Below are 16,332 nucleotides of genomic sequence, written 5' to 3'. Positions count from 1 at the left end.
TTGGGATTTTTTTCTTTGCTTGTTTTTATTATATAATGTATCTATCTATTTCAGTGGATATGTGACTGAAGGTCTATTGAAACAAACACTTAAATAGTGTAAGGAGGCTTGTGGCTTTGTCTAAAAATAAACATGTTGGATAGATTTTTATGCTGGGTGTATAATGCTACTCAAATAATGGAATTTTCCTCTCCTCCTAAAAACTCTATTCTAGCCTGCATTCTCAAACCCTTTTTTAAATCAAAACTTTTTTAACGTTACATAAAATATTCTGAAGAAGATAGTAACAGGCAGAGGATAGTTATCACTTCTATTCTTTGAATAGAAACAGCCTCTTCTGGAAATGTACATTTCTTAATCATTTATAATGTTGGTAATGAATAGAGAATAGAGAACTGAAGTATATGGAAACCAGTCCAATTCGTCATCCAGCTGGGGCTAACCAGACAATATCGGGGGTCTGGGTTTTGCAGCATAATACAGGATGAAACAGAGAATAGAGAGAATACAAAGAAAAAAAGTTGGAAAAAGTTTTTCCAATGGTTAAAGTCTTGCTTTAAAGCCTTGCTTTAAACATTGGAAAAACTAAGATTGTTGATTTCAGAAAAGGCAGGCACAGCCACACACCTCTGAGTATTGATTCACCTGTGGAGGTGCTTAGTAGCATTAAGTTTCTGGGTATGCAGCTTAACAAGTAGGCTAGCTTGGTCGCTCAACAGCAAGACACTGGTGAAGGCGGACACAGCAGCGCCTGCATTTTCTCTGTTGCATGAGAAAAGTACATCTTCCTCCCCCTGTCCGTACCACTTTCTATAGGGGGACGATCGAGAACATCTTGTCATATTGCATTAGTCTGCTTTAGAAGCATTAGTGCTTCGGACAGGAAGGCAGTTCAGAGAGTGGTGAGGATGGCAGAGACTATTGGGAGGTAACATCCTTCTATCCAAGACAGCATATAAGCAATGCTTGACCATGGTCCATAGTATTGTCTGGTACACTACACATCTTCACGACCTATTTTCCTTGTTACCATCTGGGAGGCTTCATGGTGTCTGGTGTGTGTGTGTGTGTGTGTGTATGTATAGGTATAGATAGATGTCTCTCTGTATATAGCATAAGTGTATCCGTGTTATGTAAGAGTATACTTTTGAGACCAGGCAAGAGAATTTCATTTTTAATGTATGCCAGTGTACCCACAGTAAAAAATGGCAAAAGTTATCTATTAGGGAAAATTAAGGACAGTCCAATCAGAAATATGTTTACAGCTGTTGTTAAAAAAAACAGTGGCAAAACACAAGGCAATGAAAGCTTTGGAGGAAATATCATTCATGCTATCTATCCTACATTAGGCTGAAAACCAGAAACTTCCCATCTCTATTAATACTATTTTAAAGGTAACATTACACAAATAATATGCTTGACTATAATTATCTGCTTTACTTAATCTTCAAATGATGGGCAGAAAAATATGTCCATGAATGTAGCAAAGCTCACTCTGGATTCTGTTAAGATTTTGAGACCTATTTATGGAACGTTCAAATATTCTGCCACCTTCTTAATGGGGAAACATATCAGCTTTCGTTGTATTAGAAGTCATAGAAATACCAGAAATTTGAATTTCAGTTTGTAGATAATACTACGAAAAGAAAAACAAAACAAAAAAGAAAATGTACACTATTCATAATCTGTTTTATTTTAAACACTGAAAAATATTGATAATTATAAAAGTCTTGAACGTTAGCTATGAGAAACACAGCACAACTATGCAGCACTACTATACCCATCATTCTTATTTTCAGTCACTATGCAAAGTGGAACAGTCCATGTCTTTAATATTCAGGCAATATGGATCATCTGTCTTATAGGAGAAATAGTAGAGATCTTGTCTGACTGCCATAAGCAAGCCGGGAACACCTCGGGCACCTCCAAGCTGTGATGAGAACACCACACTTGGAATAGAATCTCTGGAAGATGGAGAAGGAGATGGAATAGTTCGTAGTAAATGAGCATCCTGGAGACTCCAAATTCGCGTATAACAGTCTTGACCCACTAAGGAGAAAAAAGCAATTAAAGTATGAACATAAATTGTAACACTTAACTATTTACAGACATTTCAGTGAAGCTGTCTTTGTAAGTTCTTCATCCATTGCCTTTCCCAAATCAGAATGCTTGCTATAGATTTTGGTAAAAGTGGCTGATGGTAATTAAAATGGATGAAATGGCCATACAAACTCACAAATTTAGGGGGAGATCATACGTGATGCCAAGATGGAGAACAGAATGTTCTTTCTTCTGCCATTGAACTAGTAGCTAAATTTGGGTAATAAAAATTCCAATCAACTGAGCAAAGTGAACATGTATGTAAAATGTGATATGCGAGTTTGTGGAAGACAAACTAATCTCTTTTAGAGAATAGTAATTTTCCTGAAATCTGGATCAATATCTCAAGCATATTATTGTGTAAGCCACCTCGACTTGCCATGGCAGCAATATAAGTTAAATAAATAAATAAATAATTAAAGTTTGGGTGCTAATCTCATTTTGTATAATGTTTAAAAGTTAGAAAACAATAAATACTGCTTCTAGAGTCTTTGCTTTGTTCTCAGGCCAACTTCATTTTGTATACCCTAACAATATGTGCCCTACCTGTTTATTATTTAATAATAAGTGCAGTCTATGACTAACAATGCCATACCTGCTGAAAGAAGCCCTTCTTCCTCATTGATGTGCAAAGGAAGAATAGTGTGTTCGTTTTTATGACCGCTATATTCTTTTACACATTTTAGTTTTCTCAGGTCCCAGAGCTTTATCTGCAAGTGATCAAAGCAACAGAACTAATATAACTCTATTTTAAGTAGAAGTTGCTTATATCAGGAAAATTTTTATTAAAAACCAAAACCAAAACCTACCTGGCCCAACATATCTGCAACCATGAGATACTGCTCACTTTTCAGGAGATTAACAGACGTGACTGCTGAGTCATGGAAGAATTGACCAGCTTTCCATCTTTGCCCTTTATGGTTGCATTGACGGACATCAATACTGAAAATCTCTCCTGAACGACAACCATTATATAAAACTGGAGACTAAAAAAGCCAAGGAAGAAATGAAAACATTTTCAAATAAATCCGCCCTCAAAAACAGCCTTCAGTTTTTAATAACACTTTATATTGGATTCTTTTTTAGGTTAGAGAAGCACATAATGGGTTGTTAGTTCTAATAAGATATAAATCATAATATAAATAATGGGCTCAGTAATTCTATTTTCTCCAAATGACAGCCAAGGTAGCGATGATGCAGGCAGCTGAAGAAAGAGGGCAAGGTTGAAATTTTGCTGTATCATTTATCTTTATTACATATCCCAAACTGGTTGTCTAGCAAAGAGTGATTTAGTTCATCAGCATGTTTTCTAGTGGCAAAATATTCAGCATTAGTGACACTGTATTATGTGATTATCTGAATAATAGGCTGCAGCTTCTTTTTCCTAGAATGCTATTCCAACATATTTAAACAGGCATTGTCTTAGTAGCTTACCTCCTTCTGTCCTCTTATGCCCTTATTATGTCCTGCCAGTATTAAGTTCCAGTGAATATATGTATATCAAGCTGATAGCCTCTCCTACCTGGGTGGCAAATTGCTGTGCTAGAACATCACTGTTGGTATTAAATGTTTGATGATGACCAGTCACTGCATCAGTAACAATGATTCGTTGACTTAAACCTAAGACAAACAAAAATGTTAAGTGACAAGTATATGTTAAGAAGATACCATAATGGAAATTTGAATTACTAACCTGTGCTAAAGCAGTTATTAGCTTGAGGATTATGACACCAGGCACAAGACCAGGCGGTGGAGATGTTAAACCTCCATGACATTCCACGCTCAACTGCTAAAAAGATTAGGAAGATATCAAATGCCACTATGAAGTTGGGAATATGCTCCATACAAAACTATGTCATGTCATTTCTGAACATTATATAATTATTTCAGCAGAAAATATGGCAATACTTGAAACAATGTTTTAAAAATGAAGCAATTACATTGTTTGTAATTTGTAAACCGCCCAGAGTAACGTTGTAGTGGAAATGGGTGGCATAGAAATTTAATAAATAAATAAAAGTCGTAAAGAAGGCAAGTGATAATTCTTAACAAATTGTCTATTTAGAGGCAGAGGTGTTTATACTAATACCTGGAATTAAAAACCCTTCAGACATTACACGTTTCATGATAGTCAATATTTTGTGAGAAAAAACTAATTATTAGCTTTTCTAAATGAAATGTTTCAGCATCATTAAAGAAACTGAATAATTTTTGTCCCAATATCTTGGTTAAATCATGTCTGCTCAATGTGTTTATTCTTTATGATTTTTACTAATGTTAGGCTTCACAAGTTTCTATATCCGTAACCTAAGATAGAAATCAAGCTCTTACAATATGTGTATATTGTGCAGCAAAAAATATTCATATTTTCCTCCTTAACCAATATAATTGTATCTTATTCTATTTCACACACATTAACTGAAATAGTTCAAATACATTTTCCAGGGAAAACACCTCTATTTTGTGACATCTACAGATAATTTTTTTTAAATGTCAGTTCCCTGTTAATATTCTCATGGATCAAAAATATATATCTATATGAGTAGGAATAAATGCAGCCACAGCAGAAACAACATTCTCTTAAGAGATATATAAGCATTTATTGATCTATTTAAAACATTTATATAGCTGCCTAACTTTTCCTTTTCAACCCATCCTCAAACAAATATGAAATACCTGTGTTAGAGCTGTTGAAGAAGGAAGCTGGGAGCAGGCTGGTACACCCTACGTTTTCTGCAACACCCATGAGGCACAACTTGAAAAATGCAGTTAAGGATACTATAGATGCAGATTGTGCACAAAAACAAAGTGTGTCACATAACATCAGATTAAATGGCACAATAGATCAACCTCTGAATTGAAAACACTGATAAAATTTTACACTAGAAAATAGTAGTGTTCAGACTCTATTAAACTATGCAGTAAAATATTCATTCACTGAAACTAATGCCTCCATTCTGATTTTACTGGTTTATTGCAATGACATTACACTGTTTGAAAGTTTCTGGGCAGTTTTTGACACAATTAAAATTCCATCCCTCTCTTTTTAACAAAATGAAAAAAAGAATATTCTTCTCCTTTTGTCCATAAAGGAGGGTGAGGGCAACAAAAGCTAAAATCAGCATTTCTTAATCTGGTTTACAAACCCTAAAATAGCAAAAGTGTTTAATGTAGGATTTTAGTTTGTGGCAGATATGATCTTGACTTCAAATTAGTCTGCAGCTCCAAGCCTTCTTATCAAATGATAACTTTCAAATCAAAAATAAGTAGCTGCATATGATTCTCAATGAGTATTTTCCCATTCCTTTGCTATACCTCAAACCCAGAAGGATTTAAGATGATCAAGAAACCTTACAGTATCAGTTTTAGCTTTTAAGAATCAAAGTTACGCTGTGCAATGGTATTTTAATGATCCTGAACTTAGACATTTCTTTAATAACAAGGATATAAAACATGAGAATCCTGATGTCTCAAAGAGGCCCAGCATACAGAATTCACCTTGGAAAATAAAAGGCAGATAAGCGTATTAGAGCAAAAAGTAGATAAAATTAAATGAGAAGAATGGAGCAAGTGCTAAAAAGCTAGATTTTTTTTTTAATAGATAATACTTTGGAATGAAAGTAACTGTATAGAAAAACAGGAATACTTCATTAAGGACTATGTAGGCCTTGGTAAATACTGTATATTTTTAAATCTTTATAATTTCAAATTAAACAAAGAGCAAACCAACAAAAATAAAATGAAAATATATTAAAACAAATTGCAATGCACGGCTATTCAGATAACCAGAAAAACACATCAAAGTGGGCTCATAAAATCTGTTTTTTACAGGCAGGGGTGGAACTGCTGTACACATAGCAGCAACTCTACGGCATTTCAGTTAGTTGAAAGTATGAATCACTGCTATTTATTTTAATTGCTTACTGGATAACCTGTAACCTGTTGGGTCATTGTTTCAGAGAAATGTCCTTACCTAAGCAGAGAAACAGAATGACTTCAGGCAGGCAAAAAATCAGTGGGACTTCCAATTTCCTGTTGGCTTCCCCCCTTAGGTTTCCTTGTGGGAAGCTGTCAATGAGCCTGGAAATCTTCCCTTCCCAGGGGGCAGGTGATTGTTGGTAGGTCAGGGAGGGAACAAGAGAGTGTGCATGTGGCTGGCAGTACAGAAGGGCTAGACCATGTCTACACTGACTTTTTCTCTGCAAGCTTCCCACAAAAAAAAAAGACTTCATAGCAGGAAAGGCAGCAAGGAACATAAAAGCATCAGCAATCATATCAGTCCTTTCTGGACTTGTGGAACTGTCAGGAAGCGCTGAAAATGAGGATCATGTGGCAACAGCTGAACAAAGCAGAGGCACTGAGCAGCAGCAGTGCAGTAGTGCTGAAGCGGCAAAAAATCCCCCACATTTGGATCCCTGGGGAGTAATGGACCCCAGCAGTTCTTGATAAAGTATTGATGCAGTATTTGCCCAACTGAAGGTTAACAAAGTATCACACAGGCATAGAAGTTTTAGTGGTATATAGATGGACATGAACAGAGCTTCCTTTTTAAAGGCCAGATTGCAAACAATGTATAAAAAAATGCATAGGACACATCCATTGCATCTAACCTAAATTACGATGGGCCAAATACAGAATCCAACTGATGAAGTGGAAACAAACACATTCTAACAAGTTTTCAAATTAATTACCCAGCAGAACTGAGATATTTTATTCATACAAGAACCAACACACTGACAATCTGTAATACTTTTTAATTCTTACCCAGTATTTTTAGAAAGACATTTATATCCTTTTTAAAAAAAACACTCCAGGGTTATAAAAATAATAAAATAATTAAAAATTTCAAAACCTCAAAGAGAAACATCAATGGAGATAATAATAAATGTCTAAAATAACAGAATATTTACATAGCATCAAAATGTCAGTAAAAATGACTGCACCCCAAAAGGATGCCCTTACTGAAGTGTACCTTTCACTTTATGTACAAGTGGGGGCATTTAGAGGATCTACACTGACCTAATAGGGTCAAATGGACAGAAGAAATCCATGAGATATCTTGGCTCTGCATGGTGAAGCCATAAATGGAAAGGGGCTGGAAAAATGATCATGAGCTACTAGTTACTTAGAAAGAAAAGATATGGGTTCTCAACATCTAGAACACAGCAACAGCATAAGCAACACACACACCCCCCACACTCACACAAAATTTATCCAACGCAGGAGTTGTATTGAATTTTACAAAAACTTCTATCACAAAAGTTGAATGAATTCCATTTGGGTGCTATATTTATCATTTTCAACTCTTAAATTATTCTGTATTGTTTCCTTTTAAAACTCATTTAACTTTTTCGTTTTGTAAAATCAATCAAATATTATTTAACTAAAACCATCAACTATAATGTTTATCAAATAAATAACCACAAGATTATAATTTATGCGATCAAAAGATGAGTGACTGCAGGACAAGAATACCTTGCGATTTGTGAAGCATGGGTTATCATACACCTCTACGGTGAGAGAATCCTTTCCCAAACCACGGAGGTCGACAATTCCATATTTACATCCTCCTCGTTCTGCATCATTCACAGTGATTATTCTCTCAGAAGCAGTGTCCGCCTACAAAAGATGTGAATTATTCTATAATCGTGTACTCCAGTTTTTCGTGAAAGACACACCCACTGATATTCAATGATGGAGAATATTTTTATTCCTTTTATTATAGTTAATGTACCAAATGTCACAGTTTAACACATGTCAAATTTTTATCCCATCTCACAGTCCCATTCTAGTTAGCTGTTGCATTCTTCTAAATGTTTCTTAAAATAATTTGTAAAAATACTTAAGAGGATATCTGCAAGAAAAAAAAAATCCTTAACATAAAATTGCATTATAATCTTAACATAAATATTGTTTATTGGGCTTATAGGTTGTTCTACTCAACTGAATCTAAGAAGCACACCATTCCATAAATTTGTAATCTGAGTAAAATAAATACATAATAAAAAATTAAAATCAACAAATATGCCAACATACCACAATGAGTTTAAAATTGTTGCTTCCAGAAACTGAAGAATTGAGGTTCTCAGTTTCTAATTTCCTTCTCTTCATGCAATTCACCTTTAATTCATGAATCAGCCTACAGTACATAAGAAAGCAAAAAAGGGAAAAATTAAGTAAGCGCAAAACTGAAATTAAATGTCAATAGACACTATTATTTAGCTAAAAGGTAGTATTCAATTGCTCAAAAATCTCCAACCCTGTTTATTCCTGTGTAAGTTTTAACTAGACTATTTGGTTAAAGTTAATTTTTATGTAAGAGTATTAGATGTATAAGGGATATGTTTAAAATAACATTAATTGATCAAAGGTAAAGAAATACCTATTAACTACAAAGATAAATATCTGTAGGTTTACTCTTTCTGTAATGCAGAATCAAATATCCTAAGACAGAATGTATCCATCCAGGAAAGAGCCTCTTGAAAGGTCCCCCAACCTCATACAGTTCACGGGGCCACAGATCAAGTGATAAGATCTCCTTGAGGACTTGACCCCACTGCATCAAACATTTTGTGCCTGTCTGTACACGTGGCCTCAGTTCATTCTGATTTCAGGAAGCAAGTTAAAAGGTACTGATACACTGTGCTTTGGATTTACACTTACTTACACTTGGACTTACACTTTACACTGGACTTACACTTTTCTTTGGATGATCTTACGAGTTTTATTTTAACTGATTTTTAAAAATGTATTATATTTAAAATATTGTATAGTGTTGAGAGTCTATATAGATTGGACAATTTAATAAATGTGTCAAATAGGTAAATCAGGATAAACCCATAAAAATACTATGTTTCCAGTAAATTGTCACCCTGGTATTAGGTTTTAGTCTAGCAAACATTCTCTTTTCTGCGGTCAACACTATAGCGAAAAAGCTCTGCAACATATATTTTAAAATATCTTACCTGCAATAAGTTACAGAATTATAGAAACCTAATTGTTTCTTGCGTAAGATAATTGAAGAATTCAGTCCAGATCTGGGGGTTTTCTATTGAAAACAGTAAAAAACCAAAATCATGTTTCTTGTTCTTGTTCAGATTAAATTATGCGTGGTTACCATTTTAATATCCAAAAATTGGATGGATTTCATACAATGGTAGACCCCATTACTATGGTCAAGCCAATAATTTAGGATTGTTACTAATTATTAGCACAAAGATTTATAATGAAATTCAGATGAAAATAAAGAAAAGGCCACAATGTATCACAAAACTAATTTTAATGAGATGAAAGGGTTTAAAAGCAGGTACTAAATGTTTGCACTGTGTGGCTGTAATTCAACCCTACCTTTATCATTTTCTCATCCTCTTTTAAAAGTGTTAACCTTTGCCTTTCCATCTCTTTCTGATGAATACTCTCCTTGGTGAGAGGATTGCAGTTGTTATGCCCAGGAAGTAAGCGAAAATAGCGATTCTTTTCAGGATCATAATAAAATCCTGGTAATTCTTCAAAAAGAGAACGACAGATTCTATTATTACAAGGCTCTTTCATCTTCTTCATAATTTACACAGTATTGCAGTTTTAGGATCTGGAATAAGAAACTTCATGCTTTCAGTTCAATCCAATGAAGTTGCTCGTTTGTTATACTACAAATAAGCATGGCTGCTAAAATAATAAAAATTCAGTCTGAACATCTGGCTCACTGTGTAAGACAAACCATGACAAAGGATATGAATCTAGTATGATTAAAATAACTGAAAATAAGATTCAGCAAGCAGAACAGCAATGGTGATTCTAAAATGATGAATTTTATGTAAAAGTTAACTAACACACTGTCCTCACCAAAAAGCAACTATTCCGTGCTTATACTGTATATTTTTCTCAAAATATTCAGAAGCACCATAACTAACCAGTTATGGTAGTTATGTCAGTGACGCACATTTGCTGCAATTAGCAAAATATCCGCATTAGATCTATTTCATAAAATTGTCTAACAATTACAGTCTGAGAGAAAAGAATATAAACTGTAAATTATGTAAAAAAAAACCTGTCTTCCTATGTTAATACCTGGGAAAAAAGGAAATTGTTACTAAAAATAGTTGTTTTCCATTTATCCATATAATTTATCATTTTGAAAATTAATTTATTTTTTAACCATTAAGAAAAGTCATATTTTGATAAGTTTAATAACTTTTTTTTGGCTCAAACCTATGGAAGTAATAGGAACCTACCTGGAACTGAAGAACTTTGGCATGAATGGGAAGATGCAGAGGGTGATTCAGTTTGGCTTGTATCTGAGTTTTGCAAGCTTTGCCATTCTCTTTGTTCAGGCCTATGAATATGTGAAAAGAAAGAATTAAGAAGATAGTAAATAAGCTAAATATCAAACAAAAAATACTTAAAGGACTAAAAGTTTACACAGAGCAGAAAATTATGTAAAAAATCCCATTATTGTATATAGCACAATATCTCATCGGAACAATGTCTTTAATTTTTTTTCTCAGGCCTTTCATTAATTTACTGAAGCAGCTGACAGGACATGGGAGGGTACCGAGAAATGGTCTCAATTAGACTAGGGAATCTTGGAACTGCAGGAGAAATCTGTAGTTAATAGAATTCTTGGTGTCTGCCAAATATGTTTATGATAGCAGCTAGCATTTAGAAGAGGATCTACCACTGTGCCAATAAAAGCCCTCTCTGCCATGTCTTCTTAAATCAGAGAAGAGTGACGATGGCACTTTCAGGCGCTACACTGAAAATGAAAGGATTAATATACAGCTGAGGTTCACAAGCTGAATGTATCAGCATTTCTTAAGGATTACCTCAATTGGTAATAATAAACCAAAACATAAAATGTTCCAAGTACTACAGTAAAAGGACATTAAAAGCAGCAAAGTATTTATAGCAAGACAGAAAACAGCAACCCATACAATATAATCTAGATGAGAATTTGCTTTTCATCAACTTCTGGCACCCACCTTTAAATAATCTACTCTCTTTGAAATACATTTTTAAAAGGCCAAAAATAAATACTTGCCTTTCAGTAGAATGCTGATGGTGGAACATTGTGTAAGGCTGGCCATTATACATTCGTCTATGATTATGTTGTACATGACTTCTTCTACCTTGCCACCTATTTCTCTTCATCTCTGCAATAAACAAAAGTACTTTAACATATAACTTAAGCTTTTTGAGTAATATTGACAGCTTTGGAATTTAATAATCTACCAGAAAAATAAACATGTGCAGTTAAATATTAAAAAGCAATTGATGGCCACCATCCTGATCTGCATCTTGATCCTGATCTGCAAATCCAACATGAACAGGATAAATTGTTCCATTCTGCTTACAAGAGTCTTAATTCGGCACAAATTGTCCACCAGTTTGTAAACAGGTTCATCAAATTGATCCTTTCTTTCTACAAATTTAATCCAAGTCTGCACCATATTCAAGAATTATACACAAATAGTCCATTTTAGGAACATTTTATTTTCAATAAATTCATTTATAGGAAAAAGTACAGGAAGAAAAGTCAAACTTAACTCATTGTCACTATATGGACACAGATACACCTCTTTTTCCATGACAGTAAATATATTATGTTTTTTTCTTCTCAGTCTAACCTACAACTTGATTTGACCCCATTGTCCCCAATCCAATAACTACTGTAACTAGGACCATTCTATTTTGAGCCCAGGTGAACTCAGTATAAGGGCTATAAGTTACTGAAGGGTAGTGATCTGACTTTTTTTGAATTTTTTAAATTTGAACTTCTGCAAATGCTAGCTTTAGGGAACTATCAAGCTGGGGTAAAACATCAAGATACTGTTTAGCATGGCAGTTTTTATCTGTAGTGACTTAGGGCTATTCTCTTCACATTATTACTCTGCTCAAGTCTCCTGTTGGCTCCAAGGATTTCTCCCTGTCTTCATTTTATTTTTACAACAATCTGCTTAGTTAGCTCACGCAGAAATGGATTACCATACAATCATCTGCAGACTTTAGGGCTTAAAAGATTTTTTTGATTCTGAGTTTCCTCCACCTTATCTCAGCCTACCTTATCTCAAAGCGCTTCAAAGTTCAAGCAAGACAGTTAACAAAAACATAAGTAAAGACATTCGCACAGCTAGCTCAATGCTTGGTCATCCTGCAGACACATCCATCTATCTATTGATCTGGGGAAAACATTAAGCATTAAACATTTGCTATTGTGGGATCCTTGGTGTCCTTCTGAGCTTGGTTGTTTTCTTCCAGACGTTTCATGACGAGCACCAAGGATAAGATAACTTTGTCCTTTTTTTACTGCGAGCACCCAGACCCCCCATTAAAAATGAAATCCTGTTGCCTGCTCTGAAGAAAAACTATATATCTATCCAAACATATACAAAACACCCACCCACACACATCTCACAGTTCAACCCTGAGCGGCAAATATTCCCTCCTATCGGTAGTTTGCTGTTGTTTTCTGCCGGGATTTTTTTTAATTTTTATTTTTTAAAAACTTCTTTTGTTTGACTTGGGACAGCCTCCCATCCAAGTCCGACCCTGCTTAGTTTCCCGAAACCAGTGAGGATCACCGAGGAGACTCCCACGATCATGCTATTCCTTCTGCTCGGCGCAGGAATCCAGTCCAAAGCCTCCCCAAAGAAATGGGGGCTGCCCTCTGCTCCAGCCTAGCCACCTCCGCCCGGTTCCTGGGTTTGTAACCGCTACCGTCTGAAATGCCTGCCCCTCGCTCTTTCCTCGCAGAAGGGCCCTCCCGCTCTCCATCAATCTAAACTGCCACCCCTGAAGGGCCCGAGGGCGGCGGAGGAGGAGATTTAGGCTCCCGTCCTGCCTCTTTCTCCCGTCGTGAAAGCAGCCGGCCTCACCTTGGCCACGAACCATTTTGCCCAACCCGCCGCCGAAGACTTCGCTTTCGCCCTCGGACGCTTCCACCCACCTTCCCAAGCCCCCTGGGGATTTTAATTGGCTAACAGCGGCCGCCCTATCTCCTTGCGCGTTCTTGCCACAACGCGGAAACAGAAGCTTCCGATATCACGTGGCCTCGTTCCCCCCGCCCGTAGAAGAATTGGAGGTCACGCGATTGTCCGGCTTTGGTTGGTGGGTGGGGCTTAACTAAACACACGCGAAAGTAGGCGGGGGCGCCCGGGGAGAGAGGGATTTTGATTGGAGCATGTGCGAACGCGGCTCTGAGAACACACAGAGAGAGAGACAAAAAGGGTTAGTAGTATGGACGTTATTTCTCAGTCTCGGCAGCGAGGTATGGAGTTCGACTCCCGCTGGATTAGGGAATTCTGGGAAATGAAGTCCACCCCTCTTCAAGTTGCCGAGGTTAAGAAACAGCGGGTGTAGAGGACGAACCTGTCAGGAATATAAATTTTCTAAGAAATTCTGTTGAGAAAACCAGTTTGGAAGCCATAGATATTGCTGCTGCATTAGCTTGTTTTATGACTTCTCTTTTAAAGACATGATTGAAAATCCTACCAAGCGAATAAGGGAAACTGGAGAAGGAACCTATTGTCATCCAGTTCTCACTGACCTTCCTTTGAAGAATGAGATTTTTAAAGAAGAGATTGGACCACCATTTGTCTGAAATGTATAGGGCTTCCTGCCTGAGCAGGGGGTTGGACTAGAAGACCTCTAAGATCCCTTCCAACTCCGGTATTCTGCATTCTGTATTTATTGTTGGGCACTTCAAACGTTTTGGATTTCTGAAGTAGCTTAGTGGCAGAGATTTCATAAAGTCTGTTTCCTTGCAAAAAAATAATATAGAAGAGCCTTGCTATTTCTGTGATGTAATAGATCTAATAGAAAAAGCAGTGTTAATTCCATTGTCTCCTCAAGAGCAGCGAATAGTCTGCTTTTCATCTTCTGAACTCTTTATCTTTTTATCTAACTGCCTATACAACCTGAACTTCTGCTTCCTGCTCTGATTCAGTTCCAGCTGCTAAACCTGCAATCTGCAACTCAGAAGTTATAATAGCTTCAGAGAGCGGCCAGCAATTAATAAACCTTTTAATAAGTTTCTAGTCACCATTGTTCGCCTGAAGAAATGCTTTTAGCTCTGCATTCTCCAATGTGGGAATGGTGGGTGGCAGAGCTGTCAAAGCTAGCTACCAGTTTGCCTAGGAAAATCTGCAGCAGGAAAAGGACATCAACATCTATTATTGTGACAGCCATGACCAATCAGATTGTTTCCTGCTGGTTTCATATTAGTATGGAGCATTTAGTAACGTTGAGTATTTTATCTTATTTTACATGTTTAGTCTTTCAAAATTTGTTGGATGGTTTAGATCAGTGTTTCTCAACCCCAGCAACTTTAAATGGCATGGCCACTCAATGGCATGAGTTCTGAGAATTGAACTTCACACATTTTAAAGGTGCTGAGGTTGAGAAAAAATAGTTTAGATCGGGGTGTCAAACTCGTGGCCCAGGGCCCAGATGTGTCACGTGCTGGCTACGCCTACCCCCAGGAAAACGTTGCGATACATCACATGATGACAATGTGACGTCGTGAGTTTGACACACCTGGTTTAGATGGTCACAGTGCTGGGGGACCCCTGTTTCCTTTACAAAAAGCTTATAATATGTTGCTTGGTTTTTTTTTTTTGAAATTTATTTATTCAACATTTCAACAATTAAAAGCAAATTTCCACATTTTGTAACATTGTAACAGTGTTTACATTGGTTAATAACATCCATAACTTTGTTATCAATAACTATATTAAGTTTTCCCTTGTTCTAAGCATTTTTATACATATAGACCTATATTTACACATAAACAATATTACTTTGTGATTTGTCATTCATTGTCATTTGACATCTTTGCGTCTTTTCCTTAGCCATTTGTACCAAACATCCCATAACTTGTAATATTCTCCTTCTTCCTTATTTTTTAGTAACATCGTCAATCTGACCATTTTGGCACATTCAAATATCTTATTAATTACTGCGTTTTCTGAGGGGATCGTAACCTGTTTCCAGTTTTGGCCGAAGGAAATTCTAGCAGCAGTTAAGTATTAAATGAAGTATGAAGTATTAGATGTTGATAATTTTTATTTAAGTTAGGTTCTAACATGCCTAACAGAAAAGTTTCTGGTTTGAATTTGATCTTTTGTTTCATTAGCTCCTATAACCAAGATTTAATTTTGAGCTAATACCTCCGTGCTTGAGGGCAGGTCCACCACATGTGAAAATACATTCCCTGGTTGTGAGTGCATCTCCAACATTTTGCTGTCATGTTAGGAAACATTCTGGCTAATCTCGCTGGGGGGTGGTGCCAGCAGTAAAACATACAAATTCTCCTTATAGGAGACCGACAATGTTGACTTAAAATTTAGCTGCCAGATATGTTCCCATTGTTCCAAATCAATACTACAGCCAAAATTTTTAGCCCAGGTTATCATATCCTCTTTGACCGTTTCCTCTTCCATTTTATACTCCAGTAAATAGTTGTATATTTTACTAAATATGTTGCTGGTAATGGGTTCTTTAAATCCCCATCTTTGAAATCAGGAATATATGTCTCATAAGTTGGGAAACCTTGGAAAGTTGAGAAAGGACTAGTTGGATCTTAGGCCATCCTGATCCTCCTTCATACCTTAAACATTGTAAATGCTTAGACTATATTGACATACTTTATTCTTTGCAGGAAGAAAAAGGGAGGAAGAAAACAGGAAAAAATCAAATTTATCCTGGCCTGCCTTGATGGTCTACTATTTGCAGAGTATTGGATTTTTTTCCAGAAATGTGTAACACTGTAATGCATGGAAACTTATTAAGAATCCAGAACACCCACAACCTCTCGAGACAAGCCACTCCACTGATTAATTGTTCTCACTGACAGGAAATGTCTTAATTCTAGATTGGATCTCCTTAATAAGTTTCCGTGCATTAGTTCTCCTGCCCTCAGATGCTTTGGAGAATAGGTTGATCTCACTTCTCTCTGTGACAGTCCCTCAAATATTGGAAGACTATTATGTCAGCCCTAGTCCATCTCTTCGTTAGACTAGACATACCCACTTCCTGCAACCATTCATCATTAGTCTCCAGCCTCCTAATCTTGTTGTTCTCTGCACTCTTTCTAGAGTCTCATCATCTTTTTTGTATTGTGGTGATTTAAACTGGACACAATATTCCAAGCATGGTCTTACCAAAGCAGTATACAGGAGTACTTAACACTACATGTAATTTCTGTCTGTTGATGTACCCTAAGACTGCACGGTCTTT

The 16,332-nt window shown here is 36.2% G+C and overlaps 1 protein-coding gene and 1 long non-coding RNA gene across 2 annotated transcripts; one reads left to right on the top strand and one right to left on the bottom strand.

Moving 5' to 3' along the window:
* Positions 1–1,670: 1,670 nt before the first annotated feature.
* DCAF4 (DDB1 and CUL4 associated factor 4) lies at positions 1,671–13,169 on the bottom strand. The gene is given in 14 exon segments (XM_087951623.1): positions 1,671–2,049; positions 2,696–2,810; positions 2,910–3,086; positions 3,623–3,720; positions 3,794–3,889; positions 4,777–4,855; positions 5,527–5,598; positions 7,576–7,719; positions 8,137–8,239; positions 9,066–9,148; positions 9,448–9,605; positions 10,332–10,432; positions 11,138–11,249; positions 12,972–13,169. Coding segments are annotated over 14 exon segments (1,608 nt in total). The 5' UTR covers positions 12,988–13,169; the 3' UTR covers positions 1,671–1,795.
* Positions 13,170–13,228: 59 nt separating this feature from the next.
* Positions 13,229–15,916, top strand: LOC148133388 (uncharacterized). Its single transcript, XR_015746730.1, has 3 exons — positions 13,229–13,764; positions 15,003–15,114; positions 15,755–15,916. It is a non-coding gene; the product is annotated as an uncharacterized LOC148133388 (long non-coding RNA).
* The last annotated feature ends 416 nt before the right edge of the window (positions 15,917–16,332 follow it).

Source organism: Notechis scutatus, chromosome 1, assembly GCF_049901735.1.
Source record: "Notechis scutatus isolate UNSWTSFEM ecotype Mainland chromosome 1, rNotScu1.2, whole genome shotgun sequence".
In the NCBI taxonomy this organism is placed as follows: domain Eukaryota; kingdom Metazoa; phylum Chordata; class Lepidosauria; order Squamata; family Elapidae; genus Notechis; species Notechis scutatus.
The sequence above is the reverse complement of the archived record's forward strand: the minus strand, read 5'-3'. Positions and strand labels throughout refer to the sequence as shown.